At 46.9% G+C, this 18,015-nt stretch overlaps 1 protein-coding gene across 1 annotated transcript in view; it reads left to right on the top strand.

Moving 5' to 3' along the window:
• Positions 1-18,015, top strand: part of SNTB1 (syntrophin beta 1) — a 109,970-nt gene that overhangs the window by 66,933 nt on the left and 25,022 nt on the right. The window contains exons 2-3 of the mRNA XM_081204720.1: positions 1,821-2,037; positions 12,004-12,211. Of these exons, the coding sequence (XP_081060846.1) occupies positions 1,821-2,037; positions 12,004-12,211 (425 nt within the window). The remainder of the gene's footprint in view (positions 1-1,820; positions 2,038-12,003; positions 12,212-18,015) is intronic.

Here is an 18,015-nt window from a genome sequence, read left to right as displayed (position 1 = left end):
ACTCCAGAAAATGCACAACCCTATGCACTATTGGAATCGTGGTAGCACAATTCAATTGATTTTATGTTAAAACGTGGTTATTCACACTCCTCTGAATTTTGCGTTGTGGTTTTCCTGCCCAAAAAAGTATATAATCTAAGCGCACACAAAAATCAATATATTAGTGATTAGTAGCATACAAAAATGTATCATATTCAAGGGAATGGCTTGCAAAAAAACAAAAAAGCCTATTATTGAGCAAAATTTCACACAAAAAAATCCATGCCAGTTTTCATGCAGGCTTTGCTTTTTTAAAAAAAATAAAATTGCAAATTGATGTTCAACTGGGACATGCTGCATTTAAGTATTGAGAAATGAGAAACAGGACCTGGGACTTGGCAGGGGAAAGTGGAAGGATGTTTTACTCTTGTTGACAATGTCCTGGGAACTGCATTCACATCTGAATGTTCCAGCCTGTTGTTTAGTTTTCAGTCTGAGTTGCGCTCTCTGGCTTTGGTCTCCCATCCCATCCCCTCTCCTCTCCTCTTCTGCATTTTAAAGAGCTTAGCTCAAGTTGCTCCACGAAGCATTAAGCTTTGCAAGGCCAGAAGTAGGTCTGCTTTGCAGTTGCATGGTGGCCGTACTGAAGAACGGTCAAAGCACGTCCTGCCTGGATTGACTTGTACGAAAAGCGATTCTTGCCTCTTCAAAACTGTTGCTAAGTCGACACAGTGTAAAAACAATTAGCAAACTGAGTTTGGTGTGTGTATGTTTGTGCGTAATGTTAACTCTGGATGTGTATCTTCAATTCTGACCAAACTATGCTTCCTAGAGCACAATATACACAGGAGGCTACAAACAAAGAGAGCCCCCTGTGTATATTTTGATGTAGGAGGCAAAGCTCAAGTACAGTAATACCTTGGTTGTCGAATGCCTTGGTACTCATACGTTTTGGCTCCTGAACGATCGAAACCCGGAAGTGATTGTTGCGGTTTTTGAGCTTTTTTTGGATGCTGAACGTCCGACGGGGCTTCTGCAACTTCCGATTGGCTGCAGGAGCTTCCAGCAGCCAATCAGAAGCCGCGCTTGGTTTCCGAACGTTTGGAATTCGAACGGACTTCCGGAATGGATTCCGTTCAACCTCCGAGGTACAACTGTACAGTGGTACCTCGGGTTAAGTACTTAATTCGTTCCGGAGGTCCATACTTAACCTGAAACTGTTCTTAACCCGAAGCACCACTTTAGCTAATGGGGCCTCCTGCTGCTGCCGTGCCGCCGGAGCACGATATCTGTTCTCATCCTGAAGCAAAGTTCTTAACCTGAGGCACTATTTCTGGGTTAGTGGAGTCTTTAACCTGAAGCGTATGTAACTTGAAGCGTATGTAACCCGAGGTACCACTGTATACACTTCCAGAGTTAATACTAAATACATTATTTCTGGTAAATGAGCCACCATAGCTGCTAGAGAGGGATATGACAATTTGTGTCTCAAGCTTTTTGGACTCTTCTGCCCATGTACTATCTGAAACGAAAGGGACACATGGGTTGCCAGATGCGAATGTATTGGTTATTTTCAGCTCTCCTACTCCACTCTACGTCATTGTGCGCTCCTTGTCAAGTGTGCCTTAACGTTTGTCTCGACTGGGATGAATTTGACCCTAAATGTTGGGTGAGGAAGTATCTTGAGGGGCTAAGCAGAGGAGGGTCATCTAGGCCAATGGAGGAGCAGGGAACCACATGAGTTACTCATGGTCTAGTGCTTCAGCAAAGGAGTGTTTGGCTCTCGGAACATTTTTTCGCTTACTCACCCTTCATTCTTCTTCTTTGCTTCTTTTCTACAGTGAAATACATGAGGGAAGCCACCCCCTACGTCAAGAAAGGGTCTCCAGTTTCCGAAATCGGCTGGGAGACCCCCCCACCCGAATCTCCACGGCTGGGGAACGCGTCCACCGACCCCCTGTCTCAGCTGTCCCTCTCCATCCACAGAGACAAGAAGACGATCCCGCTCAAAATGTGCTACGTTACGCGGAACATGGCTGTGTCGGACCCGGAAAACAGGTAATGGGGGTTGCCGGGGAAGTTGGCGGGGCAGGGGGAAGGTGTTTGACTTTTGGAGGGGGGGAGATAATATGTACTTACACAAAAGCGACAGATCAAAAGAAGCACCAACCCGATTGACATTTGTTCTGATTCAGCGGTAATCAGTGGGTTTTCCGGGGGGAAATCCATGGAACAAAAGAAGAACCTCTTGGATTCATGGGATAAACAGAAGTGTGGATGATCCCTATACAAAATAATAATAATAATGATGATAATAGTAATAGTAATAATAATAATAACAATAACAATAATAATACATATACATATACACTTACAAATCATTACACCTTCACTATTTATTATTATGATTCTTAAATACTAATACTGCTACAAATAATAATAATAATAATAATAATAATAATAATAATAATAATAATATCTGTGTGTGTATCCAGAATTCATAGAAACTCAGGTACATCCAAATCAACCTTATGTAATGTATTTGTGGCTCTACATATACTCCATTTTGAATATTAATATTCCAATTTTTAATTAGCTGATTTATTGATTCATTCATAGATATACAAAAATGCACGCCCATTGCAAAGTATCTTTTTTATAATATACTAAGAAAGACAACTACTTAGTCTAAACAAAGAAACAAAGTACAGTAAATCATAGAATGGTAGAACTGGAAGGGAACCCGGCGGTCATCTAGTCCAACCCCCTGCGATGCAGGAATCTCAGCCAAAGCATCCATGACAGATGACCATCTGGTTGGCCACTATGAGAACAGCATGCTGGACTCAATGGGCAACTTACCTGATCCAGCCGGCTGTTCTTGCTCACACGTGGAAGTCTATACACCAGATCTTTGTTCTAGGCCAGGCATCCCCAACCTTCAGCCCTCCAGATGTTTTGGACTACAATTCCCATCATCCCTAACCACTGGTCCTGTTAGCTAGGGATCATGGGAGTTGTAGGCTAAAACATCTGGAGGGCCGCAGGTTGGGGATGCCTGTTCTAGGCCTTAAAGTATATAAGAATTCACACAATTCTAGTGTGCTAACGAGTGGGTGTGATTTCTGCTGGCTGAAGTGAATCAGGTGAACACATTTTACCAGATTATCTTAACTGGGTGAAAATTCCCATGTTTTCATCCTGTAACAACCCCACTGTTCAGGAATCTCTTGGGTGTTCTGCAAAGACTTCGCCATGCAACAGGTTTGGGAAGCTTTTTTTTTGGCTCAGATCGGGAAAGAGTACAAGCAAATACACTTCTTAAAAGTATACCTAGCCTTTTCAAAGCTGGTCAACTTTCTTATGACTCACAGAAGGATGCTTCCAACATCCCTTTTTTCTTACACAGATAATATTTCTAAGTGGGGGCAAGGGCGGGGAGAATGCATGCCACAGCTACATCGTCATTCAACCACATTTGTTTGACTATGAAAGTATAAGAGGATCTCTACTGGTTCAGAAAAAAGTCCACGTAGAGCAGCCTTCAGCTCTCACAGTGATCACGAGAAACCCACATAGAACATGAGCATATCTGGTACATTTACAGGGAATATAGTTTACCCAGCCCTGCCTTATCCCCAGAAGCACCACACCCAAAGTAATACAGTGGTACCTTAACTTAATTCGTTCTGGAGGTCCGTTCTTAACCTGAAACTGTTCTTAACCTGAGGTACAACTTTAGCTAATGGGGCCTCCCGCTGCCGCCGCGCCACCACTGCATGATTTCTGTTCTCATCCTGAAGCAAAGTTCTTAACCCGAGGTACTATTTCTGGGTTAGCGGAGTCTGTAACCTGAAGCGTCTGTAACCTGAGGTACCACTGTAATGGTACCCATGATGCTCCTATGAATCACCTGACTGGGTCATACTTGAAGCTTCTCCAGGCCAGCTGATCTGCTGTTGAAATTGTTTGACGCTGCTGTAGATCATAGGCCAGCTGATTGCTTGGTGTTGCCGTGGGTCAGCTACCTACATTACTGCATTACGAGAGAATTCTGAAAAGAAAGAATGTTACGTTTTAGGCAAATTCCTCTTCTACGCAGTGAAACTAGCCGTTTGTGCAGTGCATTGCGCTTCTGGCAATGAAGCCTGCATTCAACAAACTGGCTGAACCGGGAAGATGCCACGGCATGATTGCGAACATTCCAACTGCATGTGGAAGGATGCTGCCAACGTTAAGTTTGGGAGGAGAGGATTGCGCTGTGTTGTATGGAAGTGGGGTGGGGGGCAAGATAGGAGCAGGTGGTTAAAGGAATTCGCGGATGGGGAGAAAGAACGTGATGGGGTAAAAAGCAAGTATCTGAAGCAGGGGTAGGCAACCTAAGGCCCACGGGCCACAAGCAGTCCATGGGGGTTGTTTAACCAGCCCACAAGCCGCCCCCAAACCAAGCCGTGGGGACTTGCTTCTGCGATGCCAGAAATCGCATCTGCTCAGATGCTGAAAATTGCGGCCCTTGGTACGCGATCCGGCCCATGGAGGGATCTCCGCTGGAGAGAACTGGCCCAAGCAAGGTAAACCTTGCCAACCCCTGAACTGAAGCAACAATGAGTGGGGGAGAAATGGAAGATGGATCAGGAGCTAAAACTGTAGGTGGTTTGCAAGAGAATCTCATCTAAGGTTTTGAGACAGGAGTAGAATCATAGAATCATAGAAGAGTTGGGCCATCGAGTCCAACCCCCTGCCAAGCAGGAAACACCATCAGACCTCCAAAGAAGGAGACTCCACCACACTCCTTGGCAGCAAATTCCACTGTCGAACAGCTCTTACTGTCAGGAAGTTCTTCCTAATGTTTAGGTGGAATCTTCTTTCTTGTAGTTTGGATCCATTGCTCCGTGTAATGGGTACCTCTAGAAATGGGTACCTCTAGAAAGGAAACGGGCAAGGGGAGAAGGCCCTAGGGCAGGCATAGGCAAACTCGGCCCTCCAGATGTTTTGGGACTACAACTCCCATCATCCCTGACCACGGTTCCTGCTAGCTAGGGATGATGGGAGTTGTAGTCCCAAAACATCTGGAGGGCCTGCCCTAGGGTTACAAGATGTAGAGTCTTGATAAGGCGGAGGGCCTAAAATCCTCATTATTTTGAATCACCTTGGCATGGGAACCTTCTGCTCACTAGGGAAGTGAGAAAGGCAGAACGGCACACGGTACTTCCATGGTCCTTTGCTTCCTGGCGCTAAAAATAGGGCAAGCTTGTTGGTCCCTATTTTAAACATCTGTGGAACCAGCTGCACCCCAGCACACGGCAGCTCAACGCCATTGTCTCTCTCACAGTTGCTAACCAAAAAGAAATAAAAGAAACCAATGAAGTCAGAGGAAGGAGAATATTCAAACCCCCCCCCCCCCCATATCACATCAATGAGCTTTTTGTTCCTACCCAGTACAGAGGCTTTTAAAGAAATTGGCTGCAAGTTCGCTGGCTTTCAACACTTCTCCGTCTGAAGGGGGCTTGAAAGCTGAAGTTTTTCAAGTTTAGGGAGAGGGCTAGGAGCATGGAAAGCAGTCATTCTCGTGACTTCGACAGCGGAACAGCTGGATCTCTCAAATCCTTGCGGAAATCCTTGGCTCAGCTGTGGCCACATCCACACCCTAAATTTAAAGCACCGTGATACCACTTTAAACAGCTATAACCCCCCAACCCCCCCCAAAAAAAACCAATCCTGGGAACGATAGTTTGCGGGAAGAAATAGAGGCCGTGAGAGATTTTACTTTCTTGGGCTCCATGATCACTGCAGATGGTGACAGCAGTCACAAAATTAAAAGACGCCTGCTTCTTGGGAGAAAATCAATGACAAACCTAGACAGCATCCTAAAAAGCAGAGACATCACCTTGCCAAAAAAGGTCCGTATAGTTAAAGCTATGGTTTTCCCAGTAGCGATTTATGGAAGTGAGAGCTGGCCCATCAAGAAGGCTGATCGCTGAAGAATTGATGCTTTTGAATTCTGGTGCTTGAGGAGACTCTTGAGAGTCCCATGGACTGCAAGAAGATCAAACCTATCCATTCTGAAGGAAATTGGCCCTGAGTGCTCACTGGAAGGACAGATCGTGAAGCTGAGGCTCCAATACTTTGGCCACCTCATGAGAAGAGAAGACTCCCTGGAAAAGACCCTGATGTTGGGAAAGATGGAGGGCACAAGGAGAAGGGGACGACAGAGGACGAGATGGTTGGACAGTGTTCTTGAAGCTACCAGCATGAGTTTGACCAAACTGTGGGAGGCACTGGAAGACAGGAGTGCCTGGCGTGCTCTGGTCCATGGGGTCATGAAGAGTCGGACACAACTAAATGACTAAACAACAACAAAAAGGATGCTGAGGATTGTCAATAGCCCCTTGCTCCTCTCACAGAGCTACAGTTGTCAGAGTGGTTTAATAATCAGCCTCTCTTCTGAGAATTGTCCTTACCTGGCCCTTTGCTCCATCCACTGCGGTGGCAAGAACCTCAGAGACTAATTGGATGACAATAAATTGAGGATGGTGCCCTCTTCCTCCAATCCATCATTGATGCTATTGCCATGAATGGAGCCAAGCCTGGGCTCTTAGGGCTTCAAAACAGACCATGACTTTCAGACCCTGGGGAAAGAGAGCTTCAGTCTCGCTCAGGTGTGAGACAATGCTCTGTTTTAGATAAGAGCTCACACCGTCATGAATAACCTTTGCTATCTGCAGGAAACAAGTAGTTTTGAGTCTCCCACACATTAAAAGAGGGTTTATCAGTTCTTGTGGCGTTTATTTCCTGTGGAAACTCTGAGCTCTCAGTTGACATCAGACGCCGTGCGAAACCTTGCTGTGTCCTGTATTCCCCCAAATGAGGGGAGAAGGTCTTGCAAAAACACTTTAAGAGACCCCCGCAGCTTCTGTAGCTCCTCCAGCCCAAATCAAGACATAACTGCAGCTTATGCGATGTCAACGAGTCTAGTTAAAATATTGGCAACTCCATTCTCGGTGGAGATCGATGGATGAAATCATTTTCTGTTCCAGAAAAAGCCAGAGCCGCATTTGGGTTAGGTCCACAGTGGTTCTCAACCTGTGGGTCCCCAGATGTTGTTGGACTACAACTCCCATCATCCCTGAGCTCTGGCCCTGCTAGCTAGGGGTGATGGGAGTTGTAGTTCAACAACATCTGGGGACCCACAGGTTGAGAAGGGCTGGGTTAGGATCTCTCCCTAATCCATTACTTCTCTGCTTCCTCTCTTTCCTTGGGGGGCATGAGGAATCATCGCAGCATGACCCCGTCTGCACTCTGATACCACTTTAAACACCCCTTGCTTCCCCCAAAGAATGCTGGGAGCTGTAGTTTGCTAAGGGTCCTGAGAGTTGTTAGGAGACCTCTGTTCCTGTCACAGAACTATAATTCCCAAAGTTCCCTGGGGGGACAGGGATTGACGGTTAAGCCATTCTGGGAATTGTAGTTCTGTGGGGGAAATTGGATTGGGGGTAGGTTATCTCTTGGCAACTCTCAGAACAAAGTACAGTTCCCAGAAGTCTTTGGGGGAAGCCATAAAAGTGGTATGATACTGCTTTAAATGTGAAGTGTAGATGGGGCCTAAAATATAGGATGTTGAATTGCGCAGCATTTCATCACCACAGACACTCATACAATCCAGACAATTCCTGTAAGACAAAAGTTGGCATCCTGTGGCCTTTTGTGGGGGGAGTCTCCCTGCAGCCCCTCAGTGATGTCTGATCCAGCAGAGGACTTCTTATGTTCATAAGGAACCTGTCCAATTTCAGGCCTCAATCCTTACAGGGTTGTTGTTTTTTAAGACCCTATACATGCCTCCCCTTGCAGAATGTGGCTTGTTTCCTCTATTCAGTTATCAGATAGTACCTTTTTGAACATTTTGCCTTAGGGAAAGGAAGGTAGAATAATAGGAAAGATATTCAAGTTTCTGCTTCAGATGTTCTGCTCAGGGAGCGTATAGAAGAGGAACCCACCCAGGGAAATCTCAAATATTGGAATCAAAACAAATGGTTTGTACAAGCGATGCAAATCTGCTGCTTAATCTGCATAATGTTCCTGGCACGGAGTTTGTTTTTTTGTCTTGCGTCAATGTCCCTGAGCATACCTCGCTGCTCCGATGAGAAGTGCTCTGCTATTTTAGAACGCAGCCCATGACATGTTCATGCTCCCTAGCAAAGTAACTTGGCCATCCATGCCCATAAAAGCAAAATCAGCCGGCTGACAGAGCCTATACACTTCAGCTATGTGCATAATAATACGTCTGGAAATCGTCTTTGATACAACTTTGAAGTACAGCTTGCATCCATATACGGAAGTTTTAAAAAACCTGAAGACGACCGTGGTGCAGCCATGGTATGAAATGACGTTTTAAAACCTAAATATTGTGTGTGTGTTTGTGTGTTGGAGCAATCCTGTGCGCAAGGAGCTGGTCCAAAGCAAGATGGTGTAAATTAAGCCAGCGAAAAGTTAACCCCGGATTGAAAACCCATTCTGCAGTGGGGCTGTTGCCGCTTCTCTGCACGAACATTGACAAGAGGGAAAGCAAGCATTGACCAAGCATTGACAAAGTGTCCTTTGTCAAGTTGGAGCTGAATTGATTTAGGATTCAGCCTAAGCTTCCCCCCTCTCTGATCCTGCACCCCTTTTTTTGGTGCTTACATTGGCTGAGCCAGGATGAGCAAGTTATGTTGGCTTCTCTTTGGCTGAGTCAGGCTTGGGGACTTGAGATTTCTGAGCTTGGCGGAGCAAGAATCAGCTGGTGCAGCCGGACATCCACTGCGTCCTCAGCTGGTCATCCCAGCAGATTTTGCCATGGGATCACCCCCTTTGTGTGTGTGAGTGTTGGGGTGAGGCTGTGGGAGCTGCAGAGAGTGTGGCTGGAGATGGGCTTCCTTAAAGGGACCCCTGGACGGTGAAGTCCAGTCAAAGGCGACTATGGGGTTGCGGCACTCATTTCGCTTTCAGGCCGAGGGAGCCGGCGTTTGTCCACAGACAGCTTTCCAGGTCATCTAGCCAGCATGACTAAACCGCTTCTGGAGCAACGGGGCACCGTGGCAGAAACCAGAGCGCACAGAAACGCTGTTTACCTTCCCGCCGGCAGGGTACAGTGGTGCCCCGCAAGACGAATGCCTCGCAAGACGGAAAACCCGCTAGACGAAAGGGTTTTCCGTTTTGGAGGTGCTTCGCAAAACGAATTTCCTATGGGCTTGCTTCGCAAGACGACAATGTATTGCGAGTTCCTGCTGGTTTTTCCCCCTCCCCCCCTTTTTCTAAGCCGCTAAGCCACTTATCAGCTGATCCGATCAACAGATAAGCCGCTAAAAGCCACTAATAGCGCTGATAGCGCTAATCCGCTAATCCGTCAATGGGCTTGCTTCGCAAGACGAAAAAACCGCTAGACGAAGAGAATCACAGAACAGATTCTTTTCATCTTGCGAGGCACCACTGTACCTATTTATCTACTTGTGCTTTAGTGCTTTCAAACTGCTAGGTTGGCAGGAGGTGGGACAGAGCAATGGGAGCGCACCCTGTCGCGGGGATTCGGACCACCAACCTTCCAATCAGCAAGCCCAAGAGGTCCAGTGGTTTCGACCACAGCGCCATACAAGGCACTCGCACAGGCCAGAGTTAGGTGTTTGTTTGATGCAGCCAGGAGAACAGAAACTAAATGCACCATGTTACAACAATGGGCATTTTTAAAGAAAGAAACCAATAATAGAAAGCTGGAGTGGTTCTGCTATGGACAAGGGAGGCTACGATTGTAATTTGCAGTTGCATATGTTAAATCCTGTTTGCCATTATGTTGTCCGTTCAACAACAACAATTTAAATTTGTATACTGCCCTATGCCTGCAGGTCTCAGGGCAGTACAACCACATAAAATTGCAATCTATAAACACAAAATACATAATGAAAATAAAAACAAGAAAAACCCAGTAATCCCCTGTCCCCCCCAACACATTTTTAAAAGGGTGCTGGATATCAATCAGCCAAAGGCCTCGTATAATAATAATAATAATAATAATAATAATAATAATAATAATAATAATGTATTATTTATACCCTGCCCATCTGGCTGAGTTTCCCCAGCCACTCTGGGCGGCTTCCAACTGAATATTAAACACAATACAGCATCAGATATTAAAAACATCCCTAAACAGGGCCGCCTTCTTTTAAAAGTAAAATAGTTGTTTATTGCCTGGTGCCTAAGGGTGTATCATGAATGTGACAGCCAAACCTCGCTGGGGAGAGCAACAAGGCCCTGTTAGGCTCTTCGCCTGATTATGGGAGGGCTAAATGCATGTCGGAGACAGGAAATATTTTGGAAGTGAAAGGTGGAATGCTGGGAAATGACCACTGGCAACTCGGACTCTTTGTTTTTGCAAAGTTAGCCAAACAGCCCCTGAGAAAACGTGATACCATTCCTGTGTGTATCATGGCAGCCACCTCGCGCTTAAACGTGTCATTCCTTTGGGCTGGTGTGGGTTTTATCGAAAGCCATTCCACATGCTGTGTTTGCATAACTGCGGTGGCGTGTGAGGATAAACACAGCTGTGGCACTGCCTGAAATATTTCTAGGCCAGGGAGAGTGGAAAAGGGAACTTTTATCGCCAAATAGCAGATAAACATAATGTTGCCTTTCAGAAGGCAGGTTGCCAAAGAGCGTAACACGTTTTAAGCCCTTTTCAAATCAGAGCTGTCCCGTCCGTTTGGCAAACGCGCTCTGCTTGCAAAACGTTTGCGTGGCACCGCGGCGACTGTGCCCAGCATATCAATGTATTTATCTGGACAGGATGGGTAGGGAAATCTTCTGTATGTGGAAGGGACACAGCTCACTGGGAGAGCTTCTGGTTTGCATGCAGAAGGTCCTGCGTTCAATCCCAGGCAACTGGAGACACTACCTGAAGTCCTGGACACCTGCTACTAGTCCATAGTGGTGTTTGTTATTGATGCATGGATAGCTCAGTTGGTTAGAGCATGGTGCTGGTAATGCCAAGGTGGCAGGTTCGATTCCCGTATGGGACAGCTGCATATTCCTGCATTGCAGGGGTTTGGACAAGATAATCCTCAGGGTCCCTTCCAACTCTACAAAGCCACTTCCGCGATAAACAAGGAGATGGGTTTGCGGGTGGCACGCCCCTTCCCCACATTCACAGGGGCTGGCTCCAGCCCCCGCGATACCTAAGGGAATCCCCGCCTGTGTCATACCCCGGGCCAGCCAATCGGCTGGCTCCAGGGGCGAGGCCTCGGCTATTTAAACCTGCTGCAGCCGAGGCTCCTCCTCTTTTCCTCCGCTGCTGCAGCTGACCCGGTTTTCCCTCTCATCCCACCCTGTTAGGAACTACAGTTCGTTGCCATCAAGGGGCCTGGTAGGAATTTTCCCAAATGGCAGATTGGCTCCAGCCATTTGGTTTTCGCCTACCTCATAGCAAACCATCACAACTCTTCGGTATTGAGCACAAGGTTTGGAAGCGGAAAACTTTCATTTCTACTTTTGAACAAAGCACATCCAGTTCTGTTCAAGTTCTAGTTAATTCAAGCCAACCACAACCAGCCTGTGATAATTCGTGGCTTGTTTGTTTCCTCTTCACTTCGCTAACTAGAATTTAAACTTCGCGACCCACACCCTGCGGTATTTTCATTTTCATTTCTTTTTGCTTTTTAATTTGTATACAGCCTACCTATATACACAAGGCGGTTTGCAGCAACAAAATATGCAATAAAGAACGCACACCTTCTAATAATCCGTTGCAGTACGAAAAATCATAATAAAACATAACTTTAAAGTGGAACGACTTGTAAAGTAATATTCAATAATCTATTAGAATATAATAGTGCAATTGCACAAAACATGACCTGCAGTGAGATAGATACTCAGATGGATATTTAATACTTGTATTCTAGCAAGGTTCATAGGACTGGGCTGCTTTGCAATAGCCACCCTATATATTTTGAGACTAAACCTCCAGCTGTTATCCTGATTCTGCTATTTTCCCTCCTGCAGGCTCGTAGAAGTTCATTCACCAGATGCCAGGCACACCCTGGTTCTAAGGAGTAAGGATTCCGCCACGGCGCAGGCCTGGTTCCACTCCATCCACTCCTGCGTCAGCGATCTCATTCCTAAGGCCATCTCGGAGGTCAAAGATCAGCTGGGCAAAGCAGGAATTGCTGGATCTCGAGAGATCAGGCACCTCGGCTGGCTCGCAGAAAAGGTAACAAATTCCTCATTTTGTCCACAGGCCTTCCCTTTGGGGCTTGCCGCTCAGATGTTCAGCGGTTCGAATCCCCACAACAGGGTGATCTCCTGTTGCTCTGTCCTAGCTCCTGCCAACCTAGCAGTTTGAAAGCACAACAGTTCAAGTAGATAAATAGGTACCCCTGTGGCGGGAAGGTACACGGCGTTTCTGTGCGCTCTGGCTTCCGTCACAGTGTCCCATTGCACCAGAAGCCGTTCAGTCATGCTGGCCACATGACCCAGAAAGCTGTCTGTGGACAAACGCTGCATCTTTGACTGGATTTAACCATCCAGGGGTCCTTTACTTTTTACCTTCTGAGCATCCTGAGGGAGCAGTGAGAAGGGCGCTCCAGGAGGCGGAGGCAGGCAAGAGCCCCCAGCTCAGCTTCCCCAGCTGGACTAGGCTCAGGATAGGTGAGGGTCACTGGCCTGGTCAAGCCCAGATGTGGCAATCAGCATGCAAGGTATAAAAGGGAAGCAGAACGGAGGTGCCGTGTCTGCTCAGCTTGCCCACATTGATGGACCACGGCTTGGTTGTTCCAGGAGCTCTCTGAGATGGTACTTTTGGGGGCTGTGTACACCAGTGGGAACTTTCTGCCAGGTATGCTGGGGGTTCGGGACAACAAATTTGTCAAATCCTCATTTTGAAGCAGCCCAAGTGGGGTGGCCATCACTGTCACCTTTGGGATCAAGTTCCATTGAGGTACTTTGCTGAATCTTCCAAACTTCGGCTTCGTTGCACGCACACAAGCTCTAGTGATACAGGAGAGGAAGAAGAGCTTTTCTGTTCCCACTCTTTCCATGCCATGTATAATTTTATAAGGTTCCCCCATGTCACCTCTGGCTTGCCTAAAATCCCAGACGCTGCAGCTCTTCCTCACAGGGGTCTTGCTCTACTGCCTTGATCATTTTGATCGCTGCACAGTTGACCCTGACCTTTGCTCCCATAGTTCTTGCAGATGTTTCTGGAGCATTGTGGGATCATCTAGGGCCTCCTGTGGATATGTTTAAATTACCCCCACATCTGAACATCTTTTTCTAAGGGTTGGGGACTCTTTGTTCATGATAGGCGTTTTTCCAGCTCACTGCATCATGGTTTTCTCCTCCTCCTATGGACTCCTAGAAGCAAAACGCCAAACTCCTCATAGCAAAATTTGCCCAAGCTGGTTACTTCCAGCTGCTGCTTTGAACTTCAACTCGCATCAGCACCAGCCCGGCTGTGTTGGCTGGGGCTGATGGGACTTGTAGTCCAAAACAGCCGGTTGGGGCAAAGGCCGCTTTATGGAAGAGAATGGGGTTCCACTAGAGTAACAGTTTGCAAATCCCAATTGGTGTTTGGCTGTCCGTCAATGCAATGTGCTGTTGCTGCATTAATGCTCAGGACAGCAGGCATTCTATTCTGTCGTGATCAACTGCTCAGTTGGAGGTGGTGGCAGTATATTTAGCAACGATCGCATGGGCACTTCAAGGTACCTCAGCTGTTCTCCCTGCCCTGGGTCCACGGACTCAGCATTCTTGATTAAGGCAGAAGCTTAGCAAGAGAAAGTTGGTCCCAGTGGATATTGAGCTCTTTGCCCATTTAGGGCTTTAAGAGGCATGGATCTTGGACAGGACCCAGAATTGAAAGCCGATGCCAACGTGTGATGCTTTCATAACACTTGGTAGTGCTTGGGGCTGGGATGCCCTTTGTGTGGTATGCACCTCGTGTTTGTCGTTCCAACTTGAAACAACCTGCGCCCTTCGCTTTTTCCTTGGAGGTCACTGCTTCTGATCTTGTGATGAAGTGCCAGGAGTTACTTACCACAAATAAACTGGGGCGTTGGTTTTGTTTGTTATTCTTGCAAGTGCTCCCCAGGACCCCTGAAACAAACTGGATTCTTTGCAAGGCTATGATTCTTTGATTCTTTTCAAGGCTATGATTTTTATGCTTTAAAAAACCCCAAAACGCAGGATTATAGCTCTTGGGACTTCAGAGAAGAACCTGACAAATTTAGGCAGCTTTTGCTGTAAAGAGCAATCCATGATTGCTACGGTTTGTTCATTTAAAACCCAAATTTAGTCCTTTCCTACAGAGTCTTTGGTTCAGTGTGGTTATCTACATGTGACTGCCACTGGTAAATATAATATGAGGTGCTTCCAATGATTCAAAAAGCAGGTTGTGTATAGCAAACTGGGATAATTTTCAAGATGTCTGTTTTCCAAGATTTCTGACGAGTTCTGCGTTCATGGCTAAAATTGGGCTCCACATATCCATGATTTCCCATGTAGTTGCATGTGTCTCGAAGAACAGCGACCAATCACTACCCAGATGGTAATTGGATCACAGTTTCATTTGCAGTTTTTGTTAAAAAAAGAAAGAAAGGTATATATGTTTCATGCACAACACTTCAGTTGGCAGTGGTCCTTTCTGGTCGCTGGGCTTAGCCAGCAGTAATTCACGTCACACTGCAAAGGTCAGCTAGTGGAAAAGAAGACCCATCCTCTTATTTACAAAGATGCTTTGAAGCATTGCAGCTTAGACCTTGCTTTAAGTCCCCTCCTCTCCAGGATTCCCCCCCAAATAATCGGAGACTGTGTCACCAATCTTCCCTCCATCCTCTTCATGCCTCTTCTGGTTCTGGCAGACGAGGGAGGGAAAGGAGCTTAGTTGCAGCAGGAGAGGAAGCCACCTGTATTTCTTCACCAGTCTGACTCACCTCTGCCTCTTGGCCTTCTTCTGGACTTCCATCTGCCACAGACTCTCTCTGCTCACTAAGCCCTGTTCCCTCTTCTCATTCCTACACCTCCTCCTCCCAGGCTTCTCCCTCTTCGTTGTCCCACCACCAGTCCCCAGGCTCAGGGCCTTCTTCCCCCGGCAGTTCCCCAGCTGGTTTCTCCCACCATTCCTCTGCATCCAACCAATCCATGACAACATGACCAGATGTTTTTGGAACCCTTTACAACATATAACCTGCAGGAGCATAGGAAGTTTCTTTACACTGAGTCAGACCACTGGTCTGTCCAGCTCAATGTTGTTTACACCGGTCCTGAAAGATCTTCATTGGCTCCCAGTACGTTTCCGAGGACAATTCAAAGTGTTGGGGCTGACCTTTAAAGTCCTAAACGGCCTCGGCCCAGTATACCTGAAGGAGCGTCTCCACCTCCATCGTTCTGCCCGGACACTGGGGTCCAGCGCTGAGGGCCTTCTGGCAGATTCCTTGCTGCGAGAAGCTAAGTTACAAGGAACCAGGCAGAGGGCCTTCTTGGTAGTGGCGCCCGCCCTGTGGAATGCCCCCCCCCCCATCAGATGTCAAAGAAATAAACAACTATTTTACTTTTAAAAGACAACTGAAGGCAACCCTGTTTAGGGAAGTTTTTAATGTCTGATGCTGTATTGTTTTTAATATTCGGTTGGAAACCGCCCAGCCAGATAGGCGGGGTATAAATAATAAATTATTCTTATTCTTATTCTTATTCTTATTCTTATTCTTATTATTATTATACCGGTAGCAATTCTAGGATTTTCAGCAGCTGTCTTTCCCAGCCCTACCTGAAGATGTTGGGAATTGAATTTGGGTCCTGCTGCACACTGAGAAGATGCTCTTACCACAGACCTGCTGTCCCTCCCCTAATGGATTAAGTGTCCTGTCTGAGACCCATAAGAGCTGCAGCCATTGGGTTAGGTGGACAAAGCATCTGTTGTGGTGTAAGGCTTATTGCAGCACAAAATATTCTCAAGCAGAGCTAAGAAGAAAGGAACTGGCCGCACCAGAGCTTCCTTTTTCTCCCTTCCCTGTCTCTCTTCTCAATTTTTAATGAGGCTCTGTATTAGTTGTCATTCCGCCCTTCCCCCAGTGATTAGTTCGAAAAGCAAAAGCTTGCAACATGTATCGGAAAGAACATTCTGCAAAGGTGCTGACCTTTCCTTTTGCAATAAACTCTCATTTGAGAACAAGTCCCAGGACTAAGCATGTGGTTGGATCAATCATGTTAGCTGGGGGGAGGGGGGTTGGCTTGGACAGTAATGCGCAGCTAATGAGTTGTACGCTGCGGACATTAACCTCAGACCTCAGGTGATTTAGATGCAGAGCACATTGCAAGATCACCTTAGGGCTTTTTAAAGAAGGAAGAAATACGCACCATGCTGGCATGTTAATTGAAGTGGGCCATTGGCACAGTGGCGCAGAACGCAGGTTTACTGCTTGTACAATGTAATCAACGGTGGGGAAACAAGTCATTTTCTGTCCCTTGTTTTTTTCCTAACTTTTCTTTAAAAAAAGATGACTACATCATGGAGGAACTTAAAGGGCTGTGAAACAGGAAGGAGCACCTGAATGTTAGCCAATGGCTGTGTTCAGAAGCAACAGTAAACCGTAGTTTAGTGCTTTGAGAACAAGCTTGGATCTCACTTGCATGTCCACAGAGCAGGTCTGTTTTCCATACTTCCTTTTGTAGTATGGAATACAATCACAATGGCAACGTGTTAAAAATCAAGCCTTAAGAGGAATGGTTGAAGGAGCCTGGAAAAGAGGCGGCTGAGAGGAGATAGGGACCCCTGACCATTAGGTCCAGTCGTGGCTGACTCTGGGGTTGTGGCGCTCATCTCAGTTTATTGGTCGAGGGAGTGGGCGTACAGCTTCCGGGTCATGTGGCCAGCATGACTAAGCCGCTTCTGGCGAACCAGAGCAGCGCACAGAAACACCGTTTACCTTCCCACCGGAGCAGTACCTATTTATCTACTTGCACTTTGTGCTTTTGAATTGCTAGGTTGGCAGGAGCAGGGACCAAGCAACGGGAGCTCACCCTGTCACGGGGATTCGAACCGCTGAGCTTCTGATCGGCAAGTCCTAGGCTCTGTGGTTTAACCCACAGTGCCACCTGCGTCCTCCAATATATTCAGGGTTCTTACATGGAAGAGAGGGACAGCTTGTTTTCTCTTGCTCCAGAGGCTAGGACCCGAACCAATGGCTTTAAGTTGCAAGAAAGGAGATTCTGACTAAATATCAGGAAGAACTTTCTGACAGTAAGAGCTGTTCAACAGTGGAACAGACTGCCAGGAGAGGTGGTGCACTCTCATTCCTTGGAGGTTTTTAAGTAGAGGTTGGATGGCCATCTCCCATGGATGCTTTTGTTGATATTTCTGCATTGCAGGGAGTTGGATTAGATCATGATTGGGGTCCCTTCCAACTTGGTGATTCTGTCATTCAGTGTCCTACGGGTGCAGAAATGCTTAAAGTGATTCATGCAGCCTATATGATGGAGGTTCACCCCGTCGTGGGGATTCGAACCGCCGACCTTCTGATCGGCAAGCCCAAGAGATTCAGTGATTTAGACCACAATGCCACCCGTGCCCTGTTGCTCTGTCCCAGCTCCTGCCAACCTAGCAGTTCAAAAACACAACAGTGCAAGTAGATAAATAGTTATCGCTGCGGCGGGAAGGTAAACGGCATTTCCGTGCACTCTGGTTTCCGTCACGGTGTCCCGTTGCACCAGAAGCGGTTTAGTCATGCTGGCCACATGGCCCAGAAAGCTGTCTGTGGAGAAACGCCAGCTCCCTCGGCCTGAAAGCGAGATGAGCCCCACAACCCCATAGTCGCCTATGTCCACGGGTCCCTTTACCTTTGACCTATGATGGGAGACTTTTTTGCATGCCTGTGCAGTGCAATGCAAACCTAATGGTAAAACTGTGAGCAAAGGTCTGGGCCTGAAAAACTTGCTTGCTAGAAAGTTGCAGGATCTGCTTTGTCCAGAAGTTTGTAAGATTTCTGATTTCCAACCACAGAGCAGCAAGCCCTGGGCTGC

The sequence above is a fragment of the Podarcis bocagei genome (genome assembly GCF_964188305.1).
Source record: "Podarcis bocagei genome assembly, chromosome: 8".
In the NCBI taxonomy this organism is placed as follows: Eukaryota; Metazoa; Chordata; class Lepidosauria; order Squamata; family Lacertidae; genus Podarcis; species Podarcis bocagei.
This window is presented reverse-complemented; position numbering and strand designations above follow the sequence as displayed.